A 17,622-nucleotide genomic window follows, 5' to 3' on the forward strand; every position below is an offset into this window, starting at 1 on the left:
AGTGGCGGAGCAAAAACTCTTTTCTTATGTATCTGAAAAAATGTGATAATATGATGTGAATTTTGCTATTTCTGGTGACGACTTCACAGAGGATGGTACGCGGTTGGTATGTAGGTCTGTGGTCCCAGCGCGGTCGATGCGGTTTTTGTTCTGGCCGTACCGGTATCTCGTGCAAACGCGTGCCCACTGAAGCAAAGAGGGGAAAACTCGATGGGGTATATAAGCCGGGGCAAATCAACCGACAACATCAAAAGTTCACACAGCAACATGAAGAGGGAACAGTTGATGTCTCAGGTAAGGCTTTGAATTCGCTCGTGGATGCAAATCGAACTTACAGATCATTCCCATCTTAAGCGGTTCCAACGGTTGTGAAATTACAGTTATTTCCTTGTTGATATCGTGTTTTTCCATCAAATGTGCCGCCTTTTCCATAATGAGTTTTGTTTAGTAAAATTATTTATTTCATTAGTATAAGCTGAAAATAAACATGACTCCAACTAACGAAACGCTCCACGTAATTTTAATTAATTTGAATTATAACAAATTCTTGTCGGGATACCAACGTTTCGAGAACCATAAATTATTTACAGCAGAGTTATTTGGTGTTCCTAACGTTTTAATTTTAAGACTAGGTCAATGTGTGGATGCAAGGAAAATTTTAAAACTCGAAAAATTAATCATACAAAGAAGACATCGCATGAGTTAATCTATCATAATACAGTGATAAATGCATGTACCAAGTTTTTTAGCATTCAATAACTCAACATTTCGCCCACATTACGTTTCTGTAGAGGAAATGTTCACTTATTGAATAATAATTCAGATTGTAAGCACATAAACCAACCAGTGTTCTGTAGAATTAAAATATGTATTACAGTCAGTCGCTCATCTGGTTGCAAGGCGATCATAACTGATTTCAGATTATAAGAGAATCCCTGTTTCGTATCATGGCAACCGTTAATGAATAAATCACTATACGACGCCAAGTCAGCCAATAAGAAAACACTGGTCAACAAGAATAATAATGTCAGAGAAATAATTTAATTGTCTTAGTACAGTTAATTTGAAGACAAGCCCCTCGTTAAGAACGGACGGGTTTCCTGCTACTGTGTAATGTTCTGATGATACTGGTGATTACGGTGACAGGTGGCGGTACTGCTACTCGTGGTGCTGCCAGCAGTATTGGCCAAAGTCGGGGAACCAGGAACCGGGAAGAGAGTCCCCAAGCAAGTGCACACCAAAGGTGAGTGAGTACACGGGGCGCCTTACCGACACACTCCATCAGCAGGGCCGAGTCCAGACGTTTCTCCAAAAAAGCTCACAGCAAACTCGTTTCTCAAGAGATTTTTCCGTTGCACGCAACATTACGTCGCTTTGGCGATTCCCCTCTTTTTGCACAAAAATATTTATAGATTAATATAAAAAACCTTTATTTTTGCCAAGAAAGTGTGACACGTGTAATTAATTAATTCGTCCATTTAATAATAGATTTCGCATACTATCTCAGCTTCTCTGGACACATGTGACCAAGCGATTTAAATCTAAACTGAACTAAACATTATGGATGCATCGCCATGAAACTGACTTCTGGAACTAGGGAGCGGCTTTGCCTCCACAATGGATTATGCCGATATACCTCGGTCGCCAGAACCTCGTTTGCGAGAACAGTGTACGGTCCGTGAAAGTAGGGATGACTTGGAGAGACACTTCCTCCTTGTTCACTGTAGCTAGTTACGCCTTTAGGAAGGCTCACTGCAGGGAGACAGCCACACCTCGAACTGCGAATGTGTTCCGGTCCTGACAGCGCTTTCATTTCAGACAAAGTGTAGCGAAGCGGCACAATTAATTACACGGAACTGCGTCTGTCCGACCACAGAATAACTGTTACACAACAGTTGGGCTACACCGAATCTCACGGTCGAGTGGTACGCACTTCTGTTCCTTGTTCGGGAGGTCAGTGGTTGTCCTCGGGACACTATGTCCAAATCACACCGCGACCGCCAACTCCCACATTCTTCGCGATTCATTATTTATTAATCGTCTTCCCTTTCCACGTTCTACAATCTGAGCTATCTATAACGTCGTTAAATAAACCATAAACAAATAAACAAAAACACACAACGGTTACACTGAAAGTCGCGATGTGCTAAAATATAATAACGACTGATAAATCGCCCAACCCCTTCCATGCTATAATCGATATCCAGTTTAGAAATATCGGTCTTCATTATCTGGGATCGTTTGGTGTTTGACAACGTGGATTAAAGATCTTCTCCTCCCACGTCTTAACAGCGAAAGTTATTTGTGAATTTTCAACAGCGAAAGATCATACGTTGCCATGGGAACTTATCAATGTGAAAAGGCCTCCTGTATTAAAACTTAACATGGACAGTGTCAAAGTCGACTTATCTGCCCTGGTTATTTGAGAACTAAGCTTATTTTGTCAGGAAATTTCTTGTTCATATGGAATCTGAAGATATAACCATCATGAAAGCCAGCTGACTGAACCGTAACCTTAGCGGGCTCTTCGTACACTGTTTCCGCAAGATCCACTGGAATATTATTCTTTAACTTACGCTAAGTTTCGCGAGTGATCTGCTTTCAAGCTTTATTTCGCTCATGTACGAGCATTTGAATCTTTCAGGATTAAGGAGGTGAAGCTTGCGTCAGTTCTATTGATTTTGAAGTTACACAAATCTCAAAAAAAAAAAGCCATCACTTTTAGTGCTTCCCCAAGTCCTAGACCGTCTCTTTCTGGAAGCCACACAGTGTTGAACTTCTGAAAATATCGATGCTAATTTTAGCATGTAGCTATCTGATAATTAATTGACATCAGTAAATGTTTTCGCACAAACCGTGAACACTGAACGTGATGCTGATGAACTTAGACACAACATTTGAAACAAAAATGAAAAAAAACTTACACTACGAATTTCACTGATGAGCTTAATTGTCCCAATAAAATTAGACGACAAGAGAACGAATTATGGAAGTCCACAGAAGGAATTTTTGCTTTATATAATACTTATAAGACAAAATATTACACGATACATCGAAGCAATGATTGGATGATTGCATATATTAAATGAAAACTGACTGACAAAACTTTCCACTAACAAAGCAGATTAATTATTCTATGAAGCTGATTTAAAAAGGAATCTCTTCCAGAGTCTCAGTATCTGAGTTTTAATAGAAACTCCTTTCAACAGTAAGAAAATTGAAAGCGTTCTAAACTAAAGAGAAATACAGAACAAGGCATGCATAATTAATTTCACACACAAAAAATATAGCTACAGCCTATCCTTTACGTAGGGAGAAAAATTCAACATGGCGGAAGGGAAAGTTCTTGGTTAGCTATGTGATTAATTGGAACGTTTATAGCCTGACGAATCTAATTTAAAACAAGTTTGTAAACGAAGAAAAACCGAGGCACAAATGAAAGCGAATTTGCGTTAAAAATAAATATATATGAGTTTATATTAACAATCATACGGACATATCATATATGAAAAATCTAGAACATTAGAATTAAATTATTTATGGCATCAGTCACATGCAATTGATGTATTTTTGATTCATCTACACTGATTAATAGCGACTATTAACACATCAGAGAATTCAAAACAGACACTTATATACAAGTTTAAAGTTTAAATGCGTCATGTTTGTGTTTTATAATTAAAATATATAATATAATTCAGGTCTATACACAAACTTTATTTACAGATGTTAAAATTTAAAATTTGCGCTATTCATCGCAGTATTGTAACATCGTAGTAACGATGAATAGCGCAAATTTTAAATTTTAAATTTTAACATCTGTAAATAAAGTTTGTGTACAGACCTGAATTATATTATATATTTTACTTATATACAAGCTTAAAACTATATATAATCTATGCATTTCTTCCACACTAGGTGTAATGGTTGAGTCTGCATCAAAGACCTTGAATTAGGAACTGGTACATCATCTACCACACGCGGTCTAACCGTTATACAAATGGGACTCGATCTTCATAACCTCTTTTATTTGATGTGTTTCAGGATCCGTGGTCGATTCCGATTCTGACCACAACGCCGCGGAGACAGGCTTTGGGGCCGCGGGTATAGGAGGACACGGGAAATATTTCCAGTAAGTAACATTGGTGAAGATGTGAGGGAAAGAAAGAGCATGCGATTAGTAACTTGCCAAATCTATGTCAAGACCAAATTCTTATTATGACAAATGGAAATGAATTTAACTTTAACTAAAATTGTCAACAATTTAAAAGTCACTTTCGATTTAAATGTTTATACACAAATTGTTTTTCTCATAAATCTTACAAAACGAGACTTATATAGTAATATATTTTTCCAACACAATCACACCTTTTTGACATTTCATAAATATTTATCCAATGCAAACGAAATCTACCGCGTTTATAAATAATGTCGCTAATTTTCAGATGGGGCAATGTGACGTCATTTGTCAGTTTTAATAATAACGAATTACTTTAACGTGGAGTGACTTAAAATTTCGACCAGTTTTGCTAACAACAGGAACATAAACTTTAAGATACTTGTGATATAATACAGGGAATTATTTCAAAACCATTAGTTACACAGCAGTAATGTAAAGTAATTTTGTTGAAAATGAAATTATATTCAGGCCAAAATCTCCTTCCCATAACTGTTACAATGCACTGATAAATACTCATTTTCCTTTTACGATAAAGTCCTTACATGAAATAACAAAAGAGATTATAAGGGCGACAAGTAATTAACCAACTTCGTGGTACAGTGACCCTTTAAAAGCCAACAGTTTTTAAACTTCTACTGAATCTGAAATTTCATCAACATCATTGCAACATTATATGATCCTATACTGAGTCGGTTTCACTAAATGTTTCTCTGATATACGCGAATGCCAAATGTCTCTTCCCATTAGGTTTCCCAACCAAAAATTCACGTGCGAATGTATTTCCCTTCACAAATACTAGACGTCCCGCTCGTCTCATCACACATTAACTTCAGAAGCATCACATTATCTGAACAGGTATTCTCATGACAATGCAGAACACATCATTCAGTGCTGGGTGTTCTGATGGGTATTGCATGTTAAAGTAACGCTTCAGATGGGTTGTTCAAATAATGTCTAAGTGATTTTAAGTACTGAGGAAGACAGAAAACGCTCGCATTGCTTGGCATATGACTGACACCAGGGACTTCTACATGCTGAAGTCCGGCCCAGATCAGATCGAGTTTGGGCATGTGTGTGAGGACCCTCACGAATGGCAGCAGCGCTACGAGAAGAAGGACCTAGCGAAGCAACGACATCAGGGACAGGTAGCTAGCTGGCAACTTGTTCTGTCTCCCTTCGTGGTGGCTGCTGTAACCGGTACTGGCTCTTTCGCCACTACGGCTACCTTATCTCTCTTTGTCTCTCCACAGTGGCTATTGTATCAGACCGCTGACTCTCTTGCCACGACGGATTTCTTCCTATCTGTCTCTCTCTGCTAAGGCTCTTATAATCGACCCCTGACTCTCTCGCCACAGTGGCAATTGTAATCAGGAGTTGTCTGTCTTATTCTAATAGGCTTCTCACTCTGCTGACAATGTGGCTACTCTAACCGAAGCTTGAATTTTCCTCTGCGGGGCTATTCTAACTGGAACCTGGCTCATTCTTTGTCTTCACAGTGGTTATTGAGTGCTATTCTGACAGGTTTACATGCCTCACTTCTTCTCACCATGACAACTGCCGGTAAAGCTACGTTCGTTGGCTGGATTAGTGTTTTTTTTTAAAGCCATTCAGCTTCTAGGCCTCTAGGCCACGATGTTAGGCTCATTATGAGATTTTACAACAAGATGGTGGCGCCAGAAAAATTAATCGGTCCTTAATATAATTACTATGACGAGAGACGATAAATTTTCCTCGCCAAATACAAGTTATAGAGGTGTATAAGAAAACTGATGAAAATTACCACGTTTTGTAAATTGGCCGGGGAGGGGGACATTGAAGCGACTCTTAGAAATGGCATGGTTGAGTTGTTAGAGAAATACGGATTTTTTTTTAACATTGGTAATTTATGAAAGGTGGGAACAGGGACAAATACGACAATTTCACGCTAATCACAGATATGTGAGCTAGAATTCCAGCCTCACCACCCACCTTATTCGAACAATGTTTACGAAACGGCAAGTAATCAGCATATTTGTATTCATTACTGATGCGTGATAAATTTTCGTCACTATCCAGATATCTGACACAAAGGAAAACCGAAACTAAACTGTTATTACTGAATTAATAAACTCCAGGATCGGGTCAAAACACTATCTAAACTTGAGGAACATGCTGTATACCAAAAATTTTAGTATAATATAAAAAAAACGGGATTCTTTGAATGTTGCATTGCCCATTAGCTCTGTTAAACAGACAATGCCATTACCTTACAGCGTATAAATACGCCTTACGCGACAAGACTACTATCCCGCTCAGCATCTTAAACTTGTAACAGATTTATAAATATATTATAACAGAATCCATGGGAAGAGAACTTTGTTATATGAATTTGAATAAATTATCTCGGGACGTCTGAGTTGTGGGTTTCATTGACTTCCATCCTCTGTCGCAAGACGAAGCTAAAAAGAAATATATCTTCTCCATGGCGTTCAGTCTTACAATAAGAAGAACACTCGGCATATTAGATGCCCGACGAACGCCCTATGTAAGGAATTAGTTGTTTACTTCGCTTTAATATTTTTATAAAATTCCCTAGGATCATTGTTTTAGTTCAAACTTCATTACAAAAATATTAGTCACTATGTGGCTCGATTCCCAGCAAAAACATAGATTTCTCGGCTCTAAGCTTAACCTCTTATCCAAGGGTTTAAAACAACTGGAGATGAATTTGTTATTCACCTAGATCCAATGGCAAGGTGTATCAGAAACATTAGTATGTGATTCATGGACTCACCCACCTTTTCTGCTTTAAAAGCTGGAAAGAAATTATATTCAGCGTTTAGCTATTAGAACTGCACATTAGCAGCATCATTATCGGCTACGGGCCGTTCTTTTGTACCGGCAAAGACTTGTTCCACTTAGATATAATAATCGCCATCTTGATGTAAGCTCTCACGTGTTTCTTAAGAGCCCAAACATCCTGGTTTTCTTTAAAACACTAATACACACTGACTGAAACCGTATTTCCATTTCTTCACAATGCTAGCGCCTCATTCTTCTGCGCACGTGCCACTTCGCTCTTTGTTACGGACCTAACTGTTTTCAAACAGATTTCTGAAAACCCATTCACGATACAATTTTACTGAGGCCACCAAGTGGCTAACCCACTTGTTTTAATGCAGTAACCCATGCGCGAAATACGTCCCCGTGAGGACACACCAGGTGGCTGCTTGTGGTAACATTCTTTCGCTGACTTCTTCTTAATTCCACTTGTGACCTGTTTGCTGAACTGCGTACCTGAATGTTTCGGCTGTAGATTAACAGCATTTCGTCTCCCACCAATTACCAGTCTCTTCAGACTTCTCAGATTCACCCTGCTCGCCAAAGCTATAGCTTATTCACTCATTTTCTGGCTTTTTAAATTCACTACCGCCACTCCTATCAGCGTCATTCCTATTTCGGCAACACCGAACGAAAGTTATCAGTCCGTATGGGAAGCTTACGAACATCGGATATTTGGCAATAACTGTTAGTGACAGATTAGTAATGACCAGAGCTACATAAAAGCGGTGTCCAGAATAATCATCGTTAACTGGCTGTAAGCGTGTTGCTTTATTCGTTGACAGATTCATGGAATGTTTGTTTGATCAGATTCAACGCACGAGTGACTACAGAACGTAAGCATATAAAATGATCGACAAAAAAAAAATCAAATATAACACATTAAAAACGGAAACTCACACAATCTAAATTTTCTCAGGATCGTGTCCAATCAGTACTGAGCCTTTGGTTTTTTTTTTTTACCAGAGACTCTGTTAGTTTACGGTGTTACAATCCAGTAGACGAACATCGAAGTATTAGCATGTTTTCACAAAAAATAAATAAAACAGACACGTGAATACCGAACGGCATAGCTGAATAGTTGTACCCTGCGTCGTATTAGGTAGGTCTAGAGTTCGATTCTTGACCAAGAGACTTGCCATCCTGAAGTTTCTTACTGAGTTGTAATAGCTTACTTACCAGTCAATGTGCCATTTCACGCAACATAAACATGCAAATTAGGAAACGTTATTAAATACACAAAGAAACAACACTTCTAAAATCAAGCTTAAACTTAACCTAAATTTTTGGTATTGGCATTTATTCGGCAGCAGACTTATGGTTAAACCGCGATCAGACCGTCGTTTATGAAGGTAAAGGTTTGGATTATACAGTGAGTTATCTGAATGGCGTAGCGAGCCGTGTAGCGAACTTACGCGTTACGGGTCGGCCGGCCTTGGCGGGAGGAGAGACCGACTGAGTCCGCGCTCGCAAGAAACTCACTGTAGCAGGAGAGACGCATCCTTCCCTCTTGGCCCCTTCACTCTGTTTATTGCTGTCTGTCGCATGTAGGTACCAGCACAACCCTGAGCACGACCACTACGAGTTCGGGTATCGCCGGGGCAACGAACACCACTTTCAGGAGCGCTACGAGAAGGCAGCGCCCCATGCTGGGCACTTCAAGACCAAAGTACGGGTGCTTGTGCATGCTACAGACTGCCGGCTGCTTGGAGAGTCGTTCCTTGGTGACAGTATTCATGCTTTCATTTCCCACACAGTTTCGTGACAGTAAATCAAAATTCAATATTTATCATATCAAAATTATTTTGAACGTTGTCTAATATCTTAGGTCTATTTAATACACATGACATTTAGCAAGTTAGCTGTACCCCTGACATTATGTGATTTTTTATCATTATACTTACAAATATATTTGTCTTTATTTTCGATTTAGAGACAGCTGGTGGTATCTATTTCGAAACTCCTTGAAACCTAAACTATTACGCCAGGTTTATGGTTTGGCGATTAGTGTAACCAGTGCATGGTAGTAAAGATGACTCCCTAAACGTCGTATAAAGGATAAAATATTCCTTTGAGAAAGGACAACGTTCAACAAAATTGCACTGTAGTGCGATCGAACGCTTCGTTACACAACCATTTTACTGATTATTCTTTTTAATAACTTGCCCGTGAACTCTGATCTAATATAGACACCGTTCTTTTTATTATTGACCGTGGAAGCAGAATAATTGAAGGCCCAAGTTCGGAATTTAATTTAACCTCGACGTTTCAAAATATTGGCGGGAAATGCGAACATTTATTTCCTGCAGAATTAATGTTAAGAATAAAAAAATAATAAGTAATATTTAGCATATTTTGTCACTGGAGGCTGGTGCTTAAGAGGGTCAAGCCGACTAAGATTTGTGGTAGCTTTTGCAAAATTTGCTTTCTTTCTTCCCCGTTCTCTTTCTCGCTTAATCTTCTTCTTACTTCTTTCCAGTCGTCTATTAAAGTAAGTCAACTCTGCAAACGCTAATTCCTTTTTAATTTAGGTATCGTTTTGGACCGGCTTTACTGTGTAACGCTTATATCTGCACGACCCAGACTCCAATAAAATGGGATACAACATTTAAAATGAGCATTTACATCAAATTACTGTGTAGCAAATATTGAGGTGACGTGCCAGGCCCTTAAAAACAAAGGGAAATGTAATTCACTGATATTTTACTTAACGATGTCGTTCCAATGATGCAAATTAACATAATATAGAATATTTTGTGCAGATGAACAGGAATGGTGCGTAGGAAAGCATGTAAAAGGAAGCGATCAGTTTAAAAATATCTCGGTGTTTTAATGGGGAAAATGAAGAAAACTGCGTGGAGTCACAGAATGACTACCCTAAAAGTCACTAATATCATAAAATTATTGTGTGCGTAAGCCAAGTGGAAATGCACCGGTCTCGTATTCCGGAAAAACCTGTCGCACTTTGACTGAGGTCTCGAAAATTCTGAGTGAGATTTTTCACAGTTTCTGAAGTCCTTTCAGATGGTTGAAATAAGAAAGTCACAGCCACTCCCCCCCCCCCCCCCCCAGTCATTCTCTTCATCTCATCTTAAAAAATTCTATATTTTCATTTCCAAATAAATAGCCTCTTTTCTCGATACATCATAATCAAATAACTTAATAGCATATTTTAGGCTGTCACCACGCTTTACTAAGGAACGACCTGAAAAGCAGCCTCTTATAGCTTGTTTCCATAGCAACTGCAAACCATAACAACCAATTAGTTTTATTACTAATTTGTTACTCGGAAAGTGTAATACATGAATGAGGTTTTAAAATCAGCATTTTAGTGTGAACTATATTTGTCTATCAGAGCATTAGAAGGCATCTTGTAAACCAAGCAATACATTGGCGCTCTCTGGGTTTTGGGAGTTTTACCTGAAGAGAGCAGTCATAGATTTTTCTCGTCATGAAACAAACAAATAAAATTATTATACTTTGATATATGTATTATCATATACTCATGTTTAAATTAATCAAATTAATCTCACTCAAAATAATTTGTTTTGTTGGTTAACAAATATTTTTGGGCGACAGATTGCTCTATGTTTGAAAAAGCTTCAAACGATACTTCAAAATTTTGAGATCAATAATTTTTAACACCACTAACCTTTCATTTTCAACTTTAAATTTAGATAATAAATACCTTCGTTTCTTTGTAGGTTTCAATGGTAACTTATCTGTATTGACGGAAATCACATTTAGTTAAATTCAAGTGTCTACAGGTGGCAGCAGAATTTATTTTAATTGAATATTATCAAACACCAAACGCGTTCAGAGTAATAGGTGCTATTGAGAAATAAATCCCGTTTGTAACAAGAAATGGTTATAAACGTTTACCTCAGCCACATAATATTTAAAGGTTCACTCAATGTGATAAAATCGTACGGACTTCAGACTCATATAACTGATAGGATAATTTTTTATATTCATGCATATTGAATGCCAGTGGTGACCATGAATTTCAGGTCCGTTGGGGAGACAAGCATGGAGGGTATGGAGAGCATTACTGGGACTACAACCACGCTGGACATGTGAGTTTTCCCATTTTTATGTCCTACAAACGTTCTTCAGATTACGACGTAAACACAAAAAGTCAATGACATAGTTGTAACGCTCTTTCCTAACAAAGTTGAATCCAGGATCTGGATTGTTTTTCCTCAGTCTCTCCATAGAAAGCAGGTATAATGACTTAAAAAGCCATAACCGTTTCCATATAAATCCTTATATAATCACCATTCATCATCCCTCATACATATAATCCCCCGCTATATAACCTCTACAGTTAAAAAATAGTTAAATTTGCAAATCTATAAAAATTAGTAATACTCCTCTCATTTCTTCGTCCTCTGACTGATAGGCTATTATTAAATTTATTCTTACATCTTTTGTTCTGTTGTCAAACGCTTTTTAGCCTTCCATGATATGTCACGAGATACACTGATAATCTTTGTCACATATAACCGAATATAAAGTGCACTGATTTCCACATTAACACCTGACAGCATAGCTCAGTGTTATATTCGCACATGTTCAATTCCGTCTGGCAATTCTGCTAGAAGCTGAAAATTATTCTATAATTCGATAATAATAGAAAATGCAATTTCTACTAGGGAGTTCGAATTAAATGTAGTCTATCCTTTAAATAACCATTAATTAATTTAATATCAATTAGAAACTGGACCGCGAATTATAATCTGACTGTGTTATATTTGGACAAGCACAGAATGTGCTACCACTTTGATCAACAAATTCATAACCTAGATCTAAAAAAATGGATGAATGATTTTTCCTAATTGAAGATGGTACAGGATAAGTGATACAATTTATGCATCGTGTCTCGTATCACGGCCATTAAAATTCCTTCTTTTTTTTTCCCCACAGGGAGGAGAAGGTGGTGACGACGCAGGAAGTGACGTAAGTAATAATAATGTGACGTAAAACAGCACAGTCACATTTATATAAGTAAGCGCGGCTGTACTTCACGAGAAACGTCCAACTGCCTCAGTTCTACAATAAGCGTATACAGAATTTTCTTAGACAAAGTATCACTACGTCATAAAACGTACTTGACAGTCATTCGGTGCCATGATAATGAAAAATTTATCTAACGGGTCCCCCAAAGATTATGAACTTGAAAATGGAAACAGAGTCAACCTCCAAAACGTCGTATATCACATTTATTAAGACAATATATAACGTGAAAATAGAACATCCTCATGAAAAGATACGATATTTCAACATTTAGGGAGCAATATAACACCAACATGACTCGGTCGCCTGTAGTTTCTGAAAACGAGATCTAAAACCTGAAACTGGCGACATTTTTTTTAAGAGAAGTGCACAATCTGTACACCACCTGCTTTAAAATAAGTCACGCTCTGAAGTTTGTCTTCAATGTGTATGATTCTTAAAATAAACAAGAATTATTTCTTTAAATCGCATTAACCCAATGATCTTTCGTAAGGTGTCACTGTGTTTACTTTGAGGTAAGAACAGAATTTTTAATCATTCTAGCTTCGTGCTTGAATAGCTGAAGTACCTTTTTCACGCGCATAATAAGCCTCTTAGCAATTACAACCTGGGTTAAAACATTGTATTTAGACCAGTACTCCATAAAATATCAAAGTTTAATTTTATAAACTTCCTTGCATCACATATCGATTTGAACTGCGATTATCAGGCATTATCACTTAAGAAGGCAAGGAACATGATCAATCAGTCGGTTAATTAGTCGATAAACATTAAGTCAATTAGCTGAGAACTTAATCTACGAAACCATTAGGGTTTTTTTTTTTAATTATTCGCCTAGTCGCTTGGTCAGCTGGTTCATTGCTTGCTTACAACTGTCTGCAGGGAGGTTACAGCGAGCCCGTGCCTCAATACCACTCTGCCGGTGCCAAGGTGACGGCCAAGCGCCAATCCCCTGAGACGTCCAGCAAGGATGATCAGCGCGTCAAGAGGCAGAAGAACATCGACACACCGCGTCTTGTGTTCGATGTTGCCACAGGGCAAGTGATCGACGAGGAGACTGGACAGGTGTTCCTGCTTCAACCTGTCAACTAGACGACCCTCATTCCTCCCGAAGGGGCAGAGACTTGCTGACTCATAGCCCTGCTGCATGCCCCTGATGGCTACCTCCTGTGCCGAAAATCCGCCAGGTTTACAACGCTAGGGCCACGGGCAAACCGGGCACTCTTTAAAAATACTCAGAATTCAGATCACTAACTTCGAATCAGCATCTTAATCATCCTTTCTCGAAAATAATTGTCTAGTTAAGAATTCATTAAGATGGATCTCCATTCCTCTTATACACTTTCGTGTGCCTGAACACAGGATCACCTTTAACGTTGCCTATTTAAGGACGCATACAGCAGGCTCAAAACGAAATTTGCAAGTCTCTGTAACTGATTTTCACGTCAGGCCAGAATGTGTACATGAAATTAAAGTGACGTTTTAGGTCTCAGCTGTCACTAGATCTGTTCACACTGCAAGAAAACCGAGACCAACGATAGATTCACACAGTAAGAAAGTTAAGTTCAGACATGAATGTGAATTCTTACGTATAGGCTACATATTAACCGAGATTCATCTAATCAGTTACTTGTACCCACTAAAGGGAGGTTTAGGTAACCTGTCGTTGAAAAGGTATCCTACGAAAGCGCGAAATCATGAAGGAAACACTATGGCCCCTTCCTGTGACGTGTTACACACAGCAACAGCCATTGAAACTGATGAGCTAATCCTAAATGTCATGGGAACATCAATATTAATCTCTGCTTCTGTAAAGACAAACAAGTTTTGTCTATCTAGAATAGTTCTTTCAAATATGAGATTACTTTTGTTAAACGATATTGTATATTTTATATATTTTTTAGAGTTTGTTACGTTTTTACAACGATTTTTGTTAATAAATATATGTTATCGCTTAATTAAATCATTCATTAACACCAATAACAAATAAATCCTTGTTTTCTATGTTAAAATTCCATTTCCGCCGACAGGAATATCGAGATTCGAACCCCGACGGGAGATATTATTCAAAACCTTTTTATTTTGCAAAATAATTTAATATTAGCTCTGAATCATATAAATTTAAAAATGTTCCATGTCCAATACACGTAGCCTTCATACGAGTCGATCAAAAGCATCTCAGTCGACGGAGTGACGGCTTGCGCTGACTGAAAGATCGAGGTTCGAACCCCGAAGGGGCAGAAGTTTAATTTATTTAATTTTTCAAAATGATTCAATTTCAGCTCTGAAAGACGCAAATTTAAAAATTTTCCAAGTCCGACAGACGCAGCCTACATGGAAGTCGATCAAAAGCAGCTCAGTCAGCGCAAGCTGTTACTGCGCCGACTGAGTTGGACGATCAATGTTCGAACCCCAACAAGTGCAAATTTTTCAATTTTTATTTTATTTTCAAAATCATTTAACTTTGACGAGAAGCGGCTACCCGGCGCGGTTTTCCTGGACGTGGCCAAAGCCTTCGACACGGTATGGGTCGAAGGCCTCCTCTACAAGCTAACCGTCGTCAACTTCCCGTCCTACCTGGTGAAAACCATCTCATCCTACATCGCTTGCCGGACATTCCAAACGTCCTTCCAGTAGGCCACGTCCACACGTCGTGCCATGCGGGCCGGAGTTGTTCAGGGCGGACTCGTCTCCCCTGTGCTCTTCAGTCAACGACATACCTATACCGTCCCGTCACGCCGAGCTAGCGCACGGCCTTCGTGGTCACATTCCTTAGTCCAACGCTTCTCGTCGGTTATCTGTTGGCCTACCTCGGTAGACTGGAGCTCTGGCTCAGGGCCTGGAGGATTGCTATCAACGTCTCGAAGAACACCGCGGTTCTCTTCTTTACGGCGAGGAGACGCATCCAAAAGCCCAGAGCAGTGCAGTTACTCGGACAGCCGATACAATGGGTCAAAACAGCGCGGTATCTAGGGGTCACCCTTGACGCCGGGCTTACCTGGTCGGCGCAATGATTGGGCGTGATTGCCCCCCCCCCTTAATAGGAGAAGGGGCCTATCCGTCAGAAACGGTGTGCTGCTCTCTCTACAAGCAGCTCATCCGTCGTATGCTGGATTACGAATACCCGATCTGGAGGTCAGCTGCCAGCAGCCACGTTCGGAAGCTGCAAGTGTTGCAATCCAAATGTCTTCGTATTGTGACTAACGCGCCTTGGTACGTTAGTAACAGGCAAATTCACGAGGATTTCGGGATCCCGCTCTTTGCCGACCACATCAGGACACTGACTGAGAGCTTCGACTCAAAGTTAGCTGGTGTGGGGGTACCCCTTAGTCCGGCAACTCGGGAGGCACTCGTGCCGAACGAGGGCTGACAGAGGTCACCCACGGGCAACCGAGGGGGATTAACGTTCAGCAGGCCAGCCGAGGCTGTCCCTAAAAGACGGCCAATTCGGCGCAACGAGTGGTCTGACCACTTCCGTGCTTTTCCTCAGTTTTAAAGTAAATTCCAGGGTATAATTTAAGAGGGGCACGGTTCGCTGTCCCCAATCACGGAGGCCTTCAGCTGAAGTGATTCCTCCCCAAGTCGCAGAGGTCTTCAGCCAAAGCGACCCCACCTCCTCTGGGTTCAAATCCCAGAGAACCAGCCAACCAAAATCCTTTGCACAAAGGACATTTTTCCTGACGGGATAACCTCTAATCAGCAGAAACAGACCCCGGTTTGAATAGTCTAGGCTCCCGCCAAGACAAAATTCCCGTTTTAGTCATAAGGCTCTGTTTACCATTTCCAGCAATGCGTTTCGTACGCAGGAATGGTGTTACCTAGCAAGGGGCGATGTCTTACGCTTCCGCAGAACTCCGCCCTTAGTTCGCTTTTTGGTTGTTTTCGCATGGCTTATTCATCGCCCTGATGATGGAGGCAATATGGACCTCTGAAATGTTGCATGGACATCTACCAGACTACACGGCGCAACAACCCAGAAGACGGAAATCTTCGGAAAAAGTATTGTTTTCAAACTCCAATCAATGAACCTACGACTCCGAAACTCTTTTTAAATTCACCCGTGTCTTGTCGGACAACATTCGATTACCAATTACCACTACGATCGCACGGTCGGATGTGGGGGAAGGGTCGATGATTGGTTATTGTGTTCAAAATGCATTTGGGAAGAATGTTCAGCCCGCTGTAGTAACGAAACTTTGCACTCTTCTTTGCTTGTCACCTTTACCTATTTAAATATCACCATACGTAACAAAATAATTTATCGAGTTATTTGTTAAAATGAAATCAAAGTTTCACCAGCACAAAAGACAGCTAGTGAGGTCAGATATTGAAACTGAAAAAAACTCCATGTAAAGAACACTGTAAGAACAAAGGTACTGCGGAGATAAGATTAAAACTGAGGCTTTAAATTTACGGTCTTAATGAATGACTACGGCCACACGCAAGCCAAAACATCTGAACCAAGCGTCTCTGTAAAACAAAACGTGCACAATCATGCTCGGTTATTAATCATCTCGTTGTTCCTGAGGCATACGTGTCCTATGTTAACCCTTTCCGTGCTAAATAATTTGTTACATAATCATTTTTCAGTATATATTTATTTATTATTTCAGTCTATACACAAACTTGATTTTTTAAAATGTTGTTGTTAAAATTAAAATTAAAATTTAGCGCTTTTCATCGTTATTACGATGTTACATTTCAGCGCATATTATTTTACGACATGTTTCGATGCTATTGCATCATCCTCAGGTTTTTATTGTTATTTTTATCTTTAAAACTAATATATATTTATTAATGCAACCATTTATTGATTTATTCGGATGATGACTATCCATGGATAGTCATCATCCGATCACAGACGCAAACACACCACACATCACAACTCTTGAATAATGAACAACTGACCAAAAATATGCAAAACACTACGAAGACCAAAAGGAATACCTACAAAAATAAATCTACAAAACCAATAAATCAATAAATGATTCCATTAATAAATATATATTAGTTTTAAAGACGAAAATAACAATAAAAAACCTGAGGATGATGCAATAGCATCGAAACATGTCGTAAAATAATATGCGCTGAAATGTAACATCGTAATAACGATGAAAAGCGCCAAATTTTAATTTTAACAACAACATTTTAAAAAATCAAGTTTGTGTATAGACTGAAATAATAAATAAATATATACTGAATTACAACACAAACATGACGCACCTAAACTACAAATTCAATAATCATTTTTATTTTTACATTTCCATGACATTTATTTTTCCAAAACTGAAAATATATAGAAGATTTCCGTCTTCTAGGGTTGTTGCGCTGTGTAGTCTGGTCGATGTTAACCAACGTTTCGGAGGTCATACTGCCTCCGTCATCAGGGCGATGAAAATATATAGCTTGAGCTACCGAGAGATTTGAAAGATGTATTTTGACTATTGACATGCATTAAAGGTAATAACAGAAGAAAAGTTCGATTTCAGGACGATTTATCTAGTTATCAGCATGGAAAGGATTAACTTCTTTATACCATACTCAAAAATGTATTTCTTGTGGTAAATAGGAGTGATGGAGAGAGTGTGTACCTCTGAAATGTCAGC

The 17,622-nt window shown here is 39.0% G+C and overlaps 2 protein-coding genes across 5 annotated transcripts in view; one reads left to right on the forward strand and one right to left on the reverse strand.

Moving 5' to 3' along the window:
- Window positions 1–17,622, reverse strand: part of Pex7 (peroxisomal biogenesis factor 7) — a 43,962-nt gene that overhangs the window by 15,616 nt on the left and 10,724 nt on the right. The window lies entirely within an intron of this gene.
- On the forward strand, window positions 211–13,979 carry LOC110836174 (uncharacterized). Of its 2 annotated transcripts, none has more exons than XM_022077063.2 (7): window positions 211–294; window positions 1,147–1,243; window positions 4,045–4,132; window positions 5,202–5,325; window positions 11,011–11,076; window positions 11,927–11,959; window positions 12,899–13,979. In XM_022077063.2, the coding sequence occupies exons 1-7, from the start codon at window positions 211–213 to the stop codon at window positions 13,106–13,108; spliced, it is 702 nt and encodes a 233-aa protein (XP_021932755.2). In that variant the 3' UTR covers window positions 13,109–13,979. The 2 variants fall into 2 exon arrangements, with proteins under 2 accessions (XP_021932755.2, XP_021932756.1); XM_022077064.2 differs by lacking the exon at window positions 5,202–5,325 and adding an exon at window positions 8,552–8,669 and having other exon boundaries at window positions 213–294.

This window comes from Zootermopsis nevadensis, unplaced genomic scaffold (assembly GCF_977971745.1).
Source record: "Zootermopsis nevadensis isolate Lab colony 2312 unplaced genomic scaffold, Znev_1.0 Znev_ptg000024l, whole genome shotgun sequence".
Classification (NCBI taxonomy): Eukaryota; Metazoa; Arthropoda; class Insecta; order Blattodea; family Termopsidae; genus Zootermopsis; species Zootermopsis nevadensis.